General features: G+C 35.2%; 1 protein-coding gene across 2 annotated transcripts in view; it reads left to right on the forward strand.

Moving 5' to 3' along the window:
• The window catches only part of ZPBP (zona pellucida binding protein), a 156,058-nt gene extending 145,142 nt beyond the window's left edge, over positions 1-10,916 (forward strand). For both annotated transcript variants that reach the window (XM_025379899.1, XM_025379900.1), the window contains exon 8: positions 10,063-10,916. In XM_025379899.1, the coding sequence (XP_025235684.1) occupies positions 10,063-10,157 (95 nt within the window). In that variant the 3' untranslated portion in view covers positions 10,158-10,916. The remainder of the gene's footprint in view (positions 1-10,062) is intronic.
• The last annotated feature ends 771 nt before the right edge of the window (positions 10,917-11,687 follow it).

Below are 11,687 nucleotides of genomic sequence, written 5' to 3' on the forward strand. Positions count from 1 at the left end.
CTTTCCTTATGCTAGTACTACACTGTTTTGATTATTATGGGTTTGTAGTAAGTTTTGAAATTTGGAGGTGCAACTGGAAGCTTTGTTCATTTTTAAAATATGTTTTGAGTATTTGGGACCCCTTGCAATTATACTTGTTTCTTCTTAGGAAAGTTTTAGCTGTCTCATAAGCATGAAAAAAAAATCTAATATTTTATTTCAATAATTTCATATTTTTGTTCCTTTACTCTCAGGCCTATGAAGTAAGGGTATATACCGTATTAATTTGTGTATTTATATGTGTATATATAAATAGACATATACATGTACTAACACATATAAAATATATACACACATCTTTTAAAGAATTATGATTTTTCTTTTACTGATTGTGATTATTACTAAAACTTACAAAAATGTCTTATGTATAGAGATCATTGTTTTTATTCTTGTTAAAAGCTGCCAGTTTTAAAATGGTTTGTCCAGTTGCATAAAATAAAATTGTCATGGTTGAGATTTTGTGATTGCTTTGCATATGTATATATTAATTTGGCTGAAACTTATATTTTTATGTTAACAGCATACAGCTGGATTTTTAAATACCAAGATTGAGAATCTATCCAGTCAAGACTGAGAATTTATCTAATTATAAATCTATCCAATTATAGTTATTTTAACCTATTCACATTATTATAGACCATATGTGTGAAATTTGTTTGTACTTTTGTGATTATAACACTATTTAAAATTTTTATTTTTGTATAATTTTCCATTATATGAATATATCAGAGTGCATATGTCTGTTTTATTGTTGGTTGAGATTGATTGTTCTTAATTTTTTGCTATGACACACAGTGCTGTAATGAACATTTTTGTTTATATATTCTGTTCAAGATTCTTAAAGGTCTTTATCTAATATAGCAGACTATTTTTCACAGTTGTTTTTATTAATACATTTCCAACAGTAGTGTGGAAGAAACTCTTATTCCATATCTATGTGAATTCTTGGCATAATCAAATTTTAGATATTAGCTAATTTAAATATACGAATGCATATATATAACATTTTTATTATGGTAAAATGTACATAACATAAAATTTAACATTTTAAGTGTATTTAAATGTATAATTTAAATACACAGTGGCATTAACTACAGTCCCACTGTTGTGAAATCATCATCAGCATCCATCTCTAGAATTTTTTCAACTTCTAAACTGAAATTTGATACCCATTAAATAATAACTCCCCATTCCCTTCTCCCTCCAACACCTGAAAACCAGCATTCTACATTTTTTCTTGACAAATGTGACTACTCTAGATACCTCATATAAATGGAATCATATAGTATTTGTCTTTTTATGACTGGCTTATTTCACTTAGCACAATATTTTTAAGATTCATCCATATTATAGCATGTGTCAGAATCTCCTTCTTTTTAAGGCTGAATAACATTCTATTGTACGTATACACCACATTTTGTTTTCCATTTATTCATTGATGGGCATTGGGCTGCATCCACCTGTTTGCTATTGTGAATAATGCTGCATTAAACACAGGTAAGCAAATGTCTGCAAGATCCTGCTTTCAGTTCTTTTAGATGTATACTGTGTTAGGCTGCCATATTAAAATTTCATGGAATGGGTGGCTTAAACAACAGAAATTTATTTTCTTGCAATTCTGGATGCTAGAAGTCCAAGATCAGTTTCTGCAGAGGGCTCTCTTCTTGATTGCAGACAGCCACCTTCTGGTATTGTCCTTACATGGCTTTTCCTTGGTGCATATTCATGGAGAAAGAGATAGCAGTGTTTCTGGTCTGTTTTCTTGTAAGGACATTAATCTTATCAGATAAGGGCCCTGCCTTTATTACCTTATTTAAATTTATCTCCTTAGGGACCTTATCTCCAATATTGCCTCATTGGAGATTAGGGCTTTAATATATCAATTTGGAGGGACACAAACATTAAGTCCATAATGTGTACAAATATCTCTTTGAGACACTGCTTTCAATTCTTTTGAGTATATACCCAGAAATGGGATTGCTGATTCATATGGCAATTCTATTTTAATTTCTTAAAGAGCCACCATACTGATTTTCCATAGCCACTACACCATTTTACATTCCCATCAGCAATGCACAAGGCTCACAATTTCTCCATATCCTCACTAACACTAGTTATTTTCCATTTTCTTGATACTTGTCATCTGATTGTGTTTAAAGTGGTATCTCATTATGGTTTTGAGTTGCATTACCCTAATGGTTAGTAGTGTTGAGCATCTGTTTATACTTATTGGCCACTTGTATATCTTCTTTGGAGAAATACCTATTCAAGTCATCTTTCCATTTTTTAATTGGGTTGTTTGGTTGTTGAATTATAGGGGTTTAAATTTTTTAAAAAAATTAACCACCTATCAGACATATGATTTGCAAATATTTTCTCCTATTTTGTGGGTTGCCTTTGCACTATATTTGATAGTGTCCTTTGATACACAAAAGGTTTTATTTTTGTAGAACCCAATTTTTCTTTTATTTCTTGTGCTTTTGGTATCACGTAAAAGAAATCAAAACAGGGAGAAGGCAGAGTAAGATGGCCAAATAGAACCCTCCAGTGATTATCCCTCCTGCTGGAACACCAAATTGAATAACTATCCACACAATCAAGTACCTTCATAAGAATCAAGCATTAGCTTGGATACCAGCTCTGTGGAGGAGAGCAACAAGTGGGCTCCTGGAGTCTCCAGGTCCAGGTCATTGCTCCTGGATAGCATTTCTGGACCTTCTCTGAGCTAAGAGGGATCCTACTGCCTTGAAAGGAGAGGCTCAGGAATGACAGCATTCACCACAAGCTGACTGAAGAGCCTTTGGGCCTTGAGTGAACATTGGTGGTAGCCAGGCAATACTTGCCGCAGGCCTGGGGCAATGATGGTCACAGAGAGAGACTACTCTGCTTGAGGATAGGAGGGAGGGAAGAGTGGGAAAGACTTTATCTTGCAGCTTTGGTGCCAGTTCTGCAGCTGTAGAATAGAGGACCAGGTAGATTCCAGTCCCTGGCTCCCAGCTGGCATCTCTGAACCCAGTCAGGGCTGAAGAAAACTTGCCAACAGGAAGTGAAGGATATGAGCCTGGCTGGACTCACCACCTGCTTATTGTAGAGCCCTTGGGTCTTCAGTGAACATAGGTGGTAGTTAGGCAGTGGTCACTATGAGTCTTGGGTGAAACCCAATGCTATGTTGGCTTCAGTTCTTACCCAGTGCAGTCACAGGTGGTGGTGGCCACAGTCACCCCTCCTCTTGTTCCAGTCAGTTCAGTACACACAGAGCGACTCTGTTTGTTTGGGGAAAAATAAGAGAAGAGAACAAGAGTCTCTGGCTGGTAATCCAGGGAATTCTTCGGAATCTTACCCAGGACCTCCAAGGCAGTGCATCTGCAAGTCTGCCAGAGCCACATTGTTACTAGGCTTGGAGAGCCCCTTAATGCAGATATAGCTGCAGTGACCAAAGACTTCAATCACAACACTGAAGTCTCTTTGAATACCTAGAAGGCCTTCCCGAGGAGGATGGGTACAAAAAAGCCCATACTGCAAAGACCACGATAAATACCTGACTCTTCAATGCCAAGACATGGACAAACATCTACAAGCATCAAGATCATCCAGGAAAACATGACCTCATCAAATGAACTAAATAGGGCACCAGTGATCAATCTTGAGAAACAGATGGAGAATTCATAATAGCTATTTTGAGGAAGCTTAATAGAAGATAACACAGAGAAGGAATTCAGAATCCTGTCAGATAAATTTAATGAAGAAATTGAAATAATTAAAAAGCATCAAACAGAAGTTCTGGAGCTGGAAAAACGCAATTGATATACTGAAGAATGCATCAGAAACTCTTAACAGCAGAATTTATAAGCAAAAGAAACAATTAGTGAGCTTCAAGATAGGCTATTTGGAAATACAGTCAGAAAAGACAAAAGAAAAAAAGAATGAAGCATGTCTAGAAGATCTAGAAAATAGCCTCTAAAGGGCAAATCTAAGAGTTATTGGCCTTAAGGAGGAGGTAGAGTGAGAGGTTGGCGTAGAAAGGTTATTCAAAGGGATGGTAACAGAGAAGTTTCCAAACCTAGAAAAAGATATCAGTATTCAAGTACGGGAAAGGTTTGGACACCAAGCAACTTTAACTCAAGTAAGACTACCTCAAGACATTTAATAGTCAAACTCCCCAAGGTCAAGGATAAAGAATGGATCCTAAAAGCAGCAAAAGAAAAGAAACAATATACAATGGAGCTCCAGTACATTTGTCAGCAGACTTCTCAGTGGAAACCTTATAGGCCAGGAGAGAGTGGTATGACATATTTAAATTGCTGAAGGAAATAAAGAAAAAAACTTGTATCCTATAGTGGTATATCTGGCAAAAGTATTTTTCAATCATGGAGGAGAAATGAAGACTTTCCCAGAAAAACAAAAGCTGAGGGATTTCATCAGCACCAGCACTTGCCTATAAGAAATGCTGAGGAGAGTTCTTCAATCTGAAGGAAAAGGATGTTAATGAACAATAAGAAATCATCTGAAGTAGATACACACAAAAAAAGAACATTATAATACTGTAATAGTGGTGTATAAACATATCTCGAGTAGAAAGACTGAAAGATGAACCTATAAAAATAATAACTACAACAACTTTTCACAACACTGTATAACAAGATATAAATAACAAAAAAGCTAAAAAGTGGGGGGGGGGGGGCGCGATGAAGTTAAACTGTGGAGTTTTTACTAGTTTTCTCTTTGCTTGTTTGTTTATGCAATCAACATTAAGTTGTCATCAGTTTAAAATAATAGGTTACGTGATATTATTTGCAAGGCTATGGTAACCACAAATCAAAAAACAAAACAGATATATATATATCACCAGAGAAAATCACCTTCACTAAAAGGAATACAGGAAGGAAGGAAAGAAGGAAAAGACTACAAAACAACCAGAAAACAAGTGACAAAATGGCAAAAGTTATTCCTTATGAGTAATAACATGGAATATAAATACACTAAACTCTCCAACAAAGAGACGTAGAGAGCTGAATGGATAAAAACACAGGACCCAACATTCTGTTGCCTACATGAAACACACTACACCCAGACAGACACACACACAGACTGAAAATAAAGGGGTAAAAAAAATTTCATAAAAACCAGAAAAGAGCAGGAGTAGCTATACTTATATCAGAAAAAAATATATTTCAAGATAAAAAGTATAAAAAGAGACAAGGTCATTGAATAAAGAAGTCAATTCAGCAAGAGGATATAACAATTCTTAATATATATGAATCTAACACAGGAGCATCCAGATATGTGAAGCAAGTATTATTAGAGCTAAAGAGAGAGACCCCTATACAATAATAGCTGGAGACTTTAACACCCTACTTTCAGCATTGGACAGATTATCCAGACAGAAAATCAACAAAGAAATATCAGGCTTAATCTGCACTATAGAACAAATGAACCTAATAGATATATTCACAGAACATTTCATCCCACAGTTGCAGAATACACAGTCTTCTCCTCAGCCCATGGATAATTCTCAAAGATAGGCCTCTTCTCCTCAGCACATGGATAATCCTCAAAGATAGACCATATGTTAGGCCACAAATCCAATATTTAAAAAGTCAAAAAATTTAAATTATATCAAGTATCTTCTCTGACCACAATGGAATAAAAATAGAAATCAATAACAAGAGGAATTTCAAAACTGTATGAACATATGGAAATTAAACAATATGCTCCTGAATGACAAGTGGCTCAATGAAGAAATTAAGAAGGAAATTTAAAAATATCTTGAAACAAATGAAAATGAAAACATGAGGTACCTAAACCTATGGGATACAGTGAAAAAGTGCAGGAAAGTTTGTTGCAATAGGCACCTATATCAACAAAAGCAGAAAAACTTCAAATTAGCAACCTATTGATACATCTTAAAGAACTAGAAAAACAAGGGCAAACCAAACTCCAAATTAGTAGAAGAAATAAAGATCAGAGCATAAATAAATGAAATTGAAATAAAAAATACAAAAATCAATGAAATAAAAAGTTATTTTTTAAAAAGATAAACATAATCAACAAACCTTTATTCAGACTATGAAAAGAAGATAAAATAAATGAAAGTAAATAAAATCAGATAAAAAAATAGACATTGCATCTGCTGCCACAGAAATTCAAAGGACTAGTAGAGGCTACTATAAGCAACTATATGCCAATAAATTGGAAAACCTAGAAGACATTGATAAATTCTTAGACACATACAGCCTACCAAGATTGAACTGTGAAAAAATCTAACAACTGAGGAGACCAATAACAACTACTGAGATTGAAGCTGTAATAAAACAGGTCACTTCAGCCAGGCCTGGGAAGCTGTGAACTCATTTACCCAACATAAGCCGGACTTAGCACATCAGTTCCCATCTCGTCGCCAAGATGGTAAAGCCCAAGTACAAAAGGACAGTGCACCATCAACCTCTTCAACACAAGCACAAACCCAGACTGAGTCCAGGAAGCAGGAGGTCAAAACACGAGGGACCAGGCCACAGTCTCAGGCCTGAATATGTACAGGCAAAAGAAATACAAGAACAGTTTTGGTAAGATCATTAAGCCCCTTGAATATCAATCAAAGGTGGCTTCTGGCACAGTGATAAAAGTACAGCCAAATATTAAATGGTTTGAAAATGCATATGTGATTAAGCAGTCATGATTACAAAAACTTCAAGAGGAAGTGGATAGTTACGAAGGATTCATACAGAGTTGTCATGAAGCAAAGCAAGTTACCAATGTCTCTTCTCTAAGATTGAATCCAGCCTCAACTCAAAGGTGCACATTCCTGATACTGAAAGTTCCTGATACTGAAAGTTTTAAAACTACATTTGGCCCTATGTCACAAAAGAAGCAACCAAATTTATTTTCAAGTGATATGCAGTCTTTTATAGAAAATACTGAAATGTCCGCTGAGAGCTATGATAAGTTTCTATAAAAGATCATGATTCAGTAACTGAAGACACTGGTGTGATAAATGAAGCACAAGAAGAGATATGTAAAAAGGGACAGTCCAAAGGAATATAGAATGAGCTCTCCAGGGTTATAGATTCACCAGATGCTGTAGTTCAGGTTGCTGATGCTAGAGATCCAGTGGGTTACCCATTCCTCTCACATTGAGCCTTGAGCCTCACTTGAAAAAGAATAAACCTTGGGAACACCTTATGTTTGTACATAACAAATGTGACCTTGTTCCAACCTGGGCAACAAAATGATGGGTTGGATTAGCCAACACTTGCTTTCCATGCAAGTCTTACTGACCCCTTTCACAAAGGAGCATTTATTCAGCTTTTGTGGCAGTTTGGAAAGTTGTACACTGACAATAAACCGATGAGTGTTGGGTTCATTGGCTATCTAACTGTTGGCAAGAGCTCTGTGATATAAACATAGTGTTCCAAGAAAGTTTGCAATGTGGCCCCCATTGTAGATGAAATATCTGGAAATACATTACCTTGATATATTGGTTATGCTTGATTGACTGTCCACGTTTGGTTTACTCTTCCAAGGACTTGAAGACAGACATTGTACTAAAAGGAGCTGTTTAAGTAGGAAAAATTAAGGCCCCTGAAGACTGTATTGATGTATTTGAACAAGTAAAGCAAGAATATGTCAGCAAGACATAAAAGATTAATTATTGGGAGAATGCTGAGGACTTTATTGAGAAGCTAACTTTCTGGACTGGAAAGTTACTGAAGGGTGGAGTAACTTACTTACTGACTGTGGGTGGATAGTCCTCAATGACTGCCTGAGGGGGCTGGATTCCCTTCTTTGTCAAGCTGCCTAATAGAGAGCCCCTTGTGGGCCCCCAGCTTTCACCTTCCTAGTCTGTGAAAGTTGCCACAGAAGCAACCCAGAACAGTCCAGAAGAGGAATTGACAGAAGGAATACCAAAACTGTAGGTGAAGTGACAGAATCTGTGATTGAAAAAGAAAAAGAAGAGAATAGTCATTGGGATGCTAACTCAGAGATGCAACAGATTCTTGTGCATGGGTTCAGCAACTTTGGCAAACCCAATGTGGTGCCTCAGTCTTCTGGGGATGACCCAGTTCCTGTGGATATGTCATATCTGGAGAAAGAGCTTGAGAGCTTTTCTACTGAAGAAGAGGAGCAGAAGCAGGAGATGATGAAGAAGAGTCTTACTAGGAATCTGAGGAAGAACATATGGAAAAATCACACCAAAGCCATTATTAAAGCTCTAGATGAGAATATTGCTAAATATCAGAAGTTTTTAGACAAAGTTAAAGCCAAAAAGTTTTCAGGAGTCAGAATATCCAAGGGACTAAGTGAAAAACATGAAGAGCAGAGAAAAATATCTGAAGAAGATGTAGATGATGCACAGTATCTACCAAAAAAGGAAATAAGCAGAAGTCACAGAGGGAAGAGGAACATTCAAGCAAAACTTGCAGGATGCTTACATCTAAGGAATGGAAGTGAGCAGTACAGCAGCAACAATCCGAAAACATTTGTGTGCACTACTGTGAAACACACAATGTGAAAAATACAAACGAGAAGCAAAAGAAGACCAGTGACTCAGAGGGACTGAAGTACAAACACAAAAATTCAGATACTAGCAGTAACGTTTAAAAGGTTGTATGTTATACAAAAATATGCAAAAAAAAAAAAAAAAAAAAAGAAATCATTGTGAAACCCAGTATCCTGAAGCTTTTCACCAATGTCATCTTCTAAATGTTCTACAGTTTTAGCTCTTAAGTCCTTGATTCATTTTGAGTTAATTTTTGTATATGGTCTAAGAGTCCAACTTCACTTAGTTGTCTATGTATATCCAGTTTTCCCAATATCGTTGGTTGAAAAAAATTATTCTTTCCCCATTGAATGATCTTGGCATCCTTTATGAAAATCATTTGTCCCTATATGCAAGGATTTATTACTGGGCTTTCTATTCTGTTCCATTAGTCTGTATGTCTGTATTTTTGGCAGCACCACACTGTTTTGATTATTGTAGCTTTGTAGTAAGTTTTAAAATCAGAAAATGTGACTTTCAACTTTTTCTTTTTCAATATTTTGGCTATTTGGAGTCTTGAGAAGGATTTTTGGTTTTCATGAAAAAAATGTTATTGGGATTTTGATAGAGATTGCATTGAATCAATAGCTTTGTGTAGTGTTAACACCTTAATATTGTGTTCAACCGATGAACATGATATGTCTATTTATTTGTGTCTTCTTGAATTTATTTCAACAATTTTTGGTAATATATAGTATACATTATTCCAACACCTTGGTTGAGTTTATGGTGAAATATTATTTGATTGTATTTTAATGGAACTATTTTCCTAATTTCCCTTATGGATTGTTTATTGTTAATATACACAAACAGAGTTGATTTTGTATGCTACTACTTTGCTGAATTTATCAGGAGATTATTAGAAAAAACGCAGTCTCTTTTCACCTAAAATACAGTTGTTATGGCCATGTGTGAAGCACATTTGGTTCCTCCTGTAGTGTTGACCTCTTGTGGCTTCTGCTATATGACTTAAAGCAGGGGTCCCCAACCCCCAGGCCAGGGAACATTACTGGTCCATGGCCTGTTAGGAACCAGACTGCACAACAGGAGGTGAGTGGCGGGCAAGTGAGCATTATAGCCTGAGCTCTGCTTCCTGTCAGATCATCAGTGGCATTAGATTCTCATAGCAGTACCAACCATATTGTCAACTGTGCATGCATGCAAGGGATCCCGGTTGCACGCTCTTTACAGGAATCTCAGAGTAAGCAGTTAAAACTTTCAGTATATGATTCCATTTACATGAGGTATGTAGATTAGTGAAACTCATAGAAACCAAAGGTATAATGGTGGTTGCCAACAGCTGTGGAAACAAGGAAATGGGTATAGAGTTGCAGTTTTGCAAGATGAAAAAGTTCTGTAGATTTGTTGCACAACAATGTGAATGTACTTAATACTACTGAAGTATACACTTAAAAGAACTGAGATTAAAAATTTTATATTATGTGTATTAGGAAAATACTACTTATTAACTTATTCTTTTTTCACAGTGATCTGCAGCCCTGGATCATATAACCCCCGTGATGGAATTCATTGCCTTCAGTGCAATAGCAGCCTGGTGTATGGAGCAAAAACGTGCTTATAAGCCATTATCTTCAGTTATTCAGTAGTTTATTAAATGCAAAGTATATATTTGAAATATTAACATATAATAAATCATTATTATGCCAAAATTAATCACATTTTACAAAAAATGGTGTCATCATTTTAATCAAATACTGTATGTCCAAGTGCTTTATGAGGGCGAAAATCCCCTAGTCTTTATCCATTAATGCCAAACCTACATATGATTCTAAAATATTTCTTGTACCACTGCATTTTAAAAATAGTTTCAAATATACTGCATCAAGCTAGCCCAAAAGATTTTTCAAGATTTTTCAGAAATATTCTGTTTTATTTTTGCTATATGTTCACTAGATCCAGGCCACCATATTATTCTATAATAACTTTAATTTCAGCTTGTTTCATTCTTTTGATTTAAATTTATGGGATTTTATTCATTCTAGTTTCACCTTTCACAGTTTAAAGCCATATTTAAAGCCTGGGGTCTTACTGCAATTTTTAGCTTCTTTAATATAAGGCCTAGTTCCAAACACACTGTAGATTTTTAATATAGCTCAGTGTGACTATCTTAAACTTTTCAATTTTAAGTCTCTTAAATTACCTTTTCAGCATTTTAGAATGGAGTAATTATTCTATGTGCCTAAATTAATAATTGGAACTTTCTTAGCGGAAAGAGAGAAAGGGAGAAAGCGATTTCTTTCCCTGACAATCCCTCTAGGAAAAATAATCAACAGTCATCACAACCTTTATTTTATTACTTCCACTAAGAAAATGAATATTATGTAACAAATATCACTTGTACCATCACTAATACTTATCCTGTCTCACATTGGGATGCTATATTTGAATATGAAATGTTATCAAAAATTAAAAGATTTAAATTCTAGGAAAATACATGAGTGATTTAGAGAATGAGTAGTTTCTAAATTTTTCTTATTATTGTTTTATTTATATTTGTATCAGCTTTCTCTCTCTGGATGCACTGTTTTGCTCTTCATATTTCCTCTCTTAAGACATAAACGTTTGTAAATGGCAAACATACCCCATGTTGGCTCTGGGCACAAATGTGCAATACATTGACAGGAGGACAGTTCACCTACACATAGGATGTGTTCGACTTTTAAAAAATGAACTAGTTAATAAATTAGCCTCTCACTTTTCCATCCTATGTACAAATATAACTCTAGAATTCTAACACAGACACAAAGGGAAGATAAATAACATATGGCTGTACTTTGTGATTAGCCCTGGTAATGTTTTCTAAAAAAATTCCTTGGGCTTTCATCATCATGATGTAATTGTTTCTATACGGTTTAGAGACGTTTTTCAAGTGCTTTCTTTCCTCTAGTAAGTGACATACTCACATTACACTGTTCAGGTGAGTTACTGTTCTTCCCAAAATTACTAACACATGTATTTTGCGAATAGTAGAAGACCTACCATGTCTCCACCTCTAAAAGCAGTGTAATCTACTAAAGTTTCCAAATTTCTTAACTGTATAATAAATAATAGATTAGAATACATATTCTTTATGTTTGCTTACTTTTTTCCT

The sequence above is a fragment of the Theropithecus gelada genome, chromosome 3, assembly GCF_003255815.1.
Source record: "Theropithecus gelada isolate Dixy chromosome 3, Tgel_1.0, whole genome shotgun sequence".
Classification (NCBI taxonomy): Eukaryota; Metazoa; Chordata; class Mammalia; order Primates; family Cercopithecidae; genus Theropithecus; species Theropithecus gelada.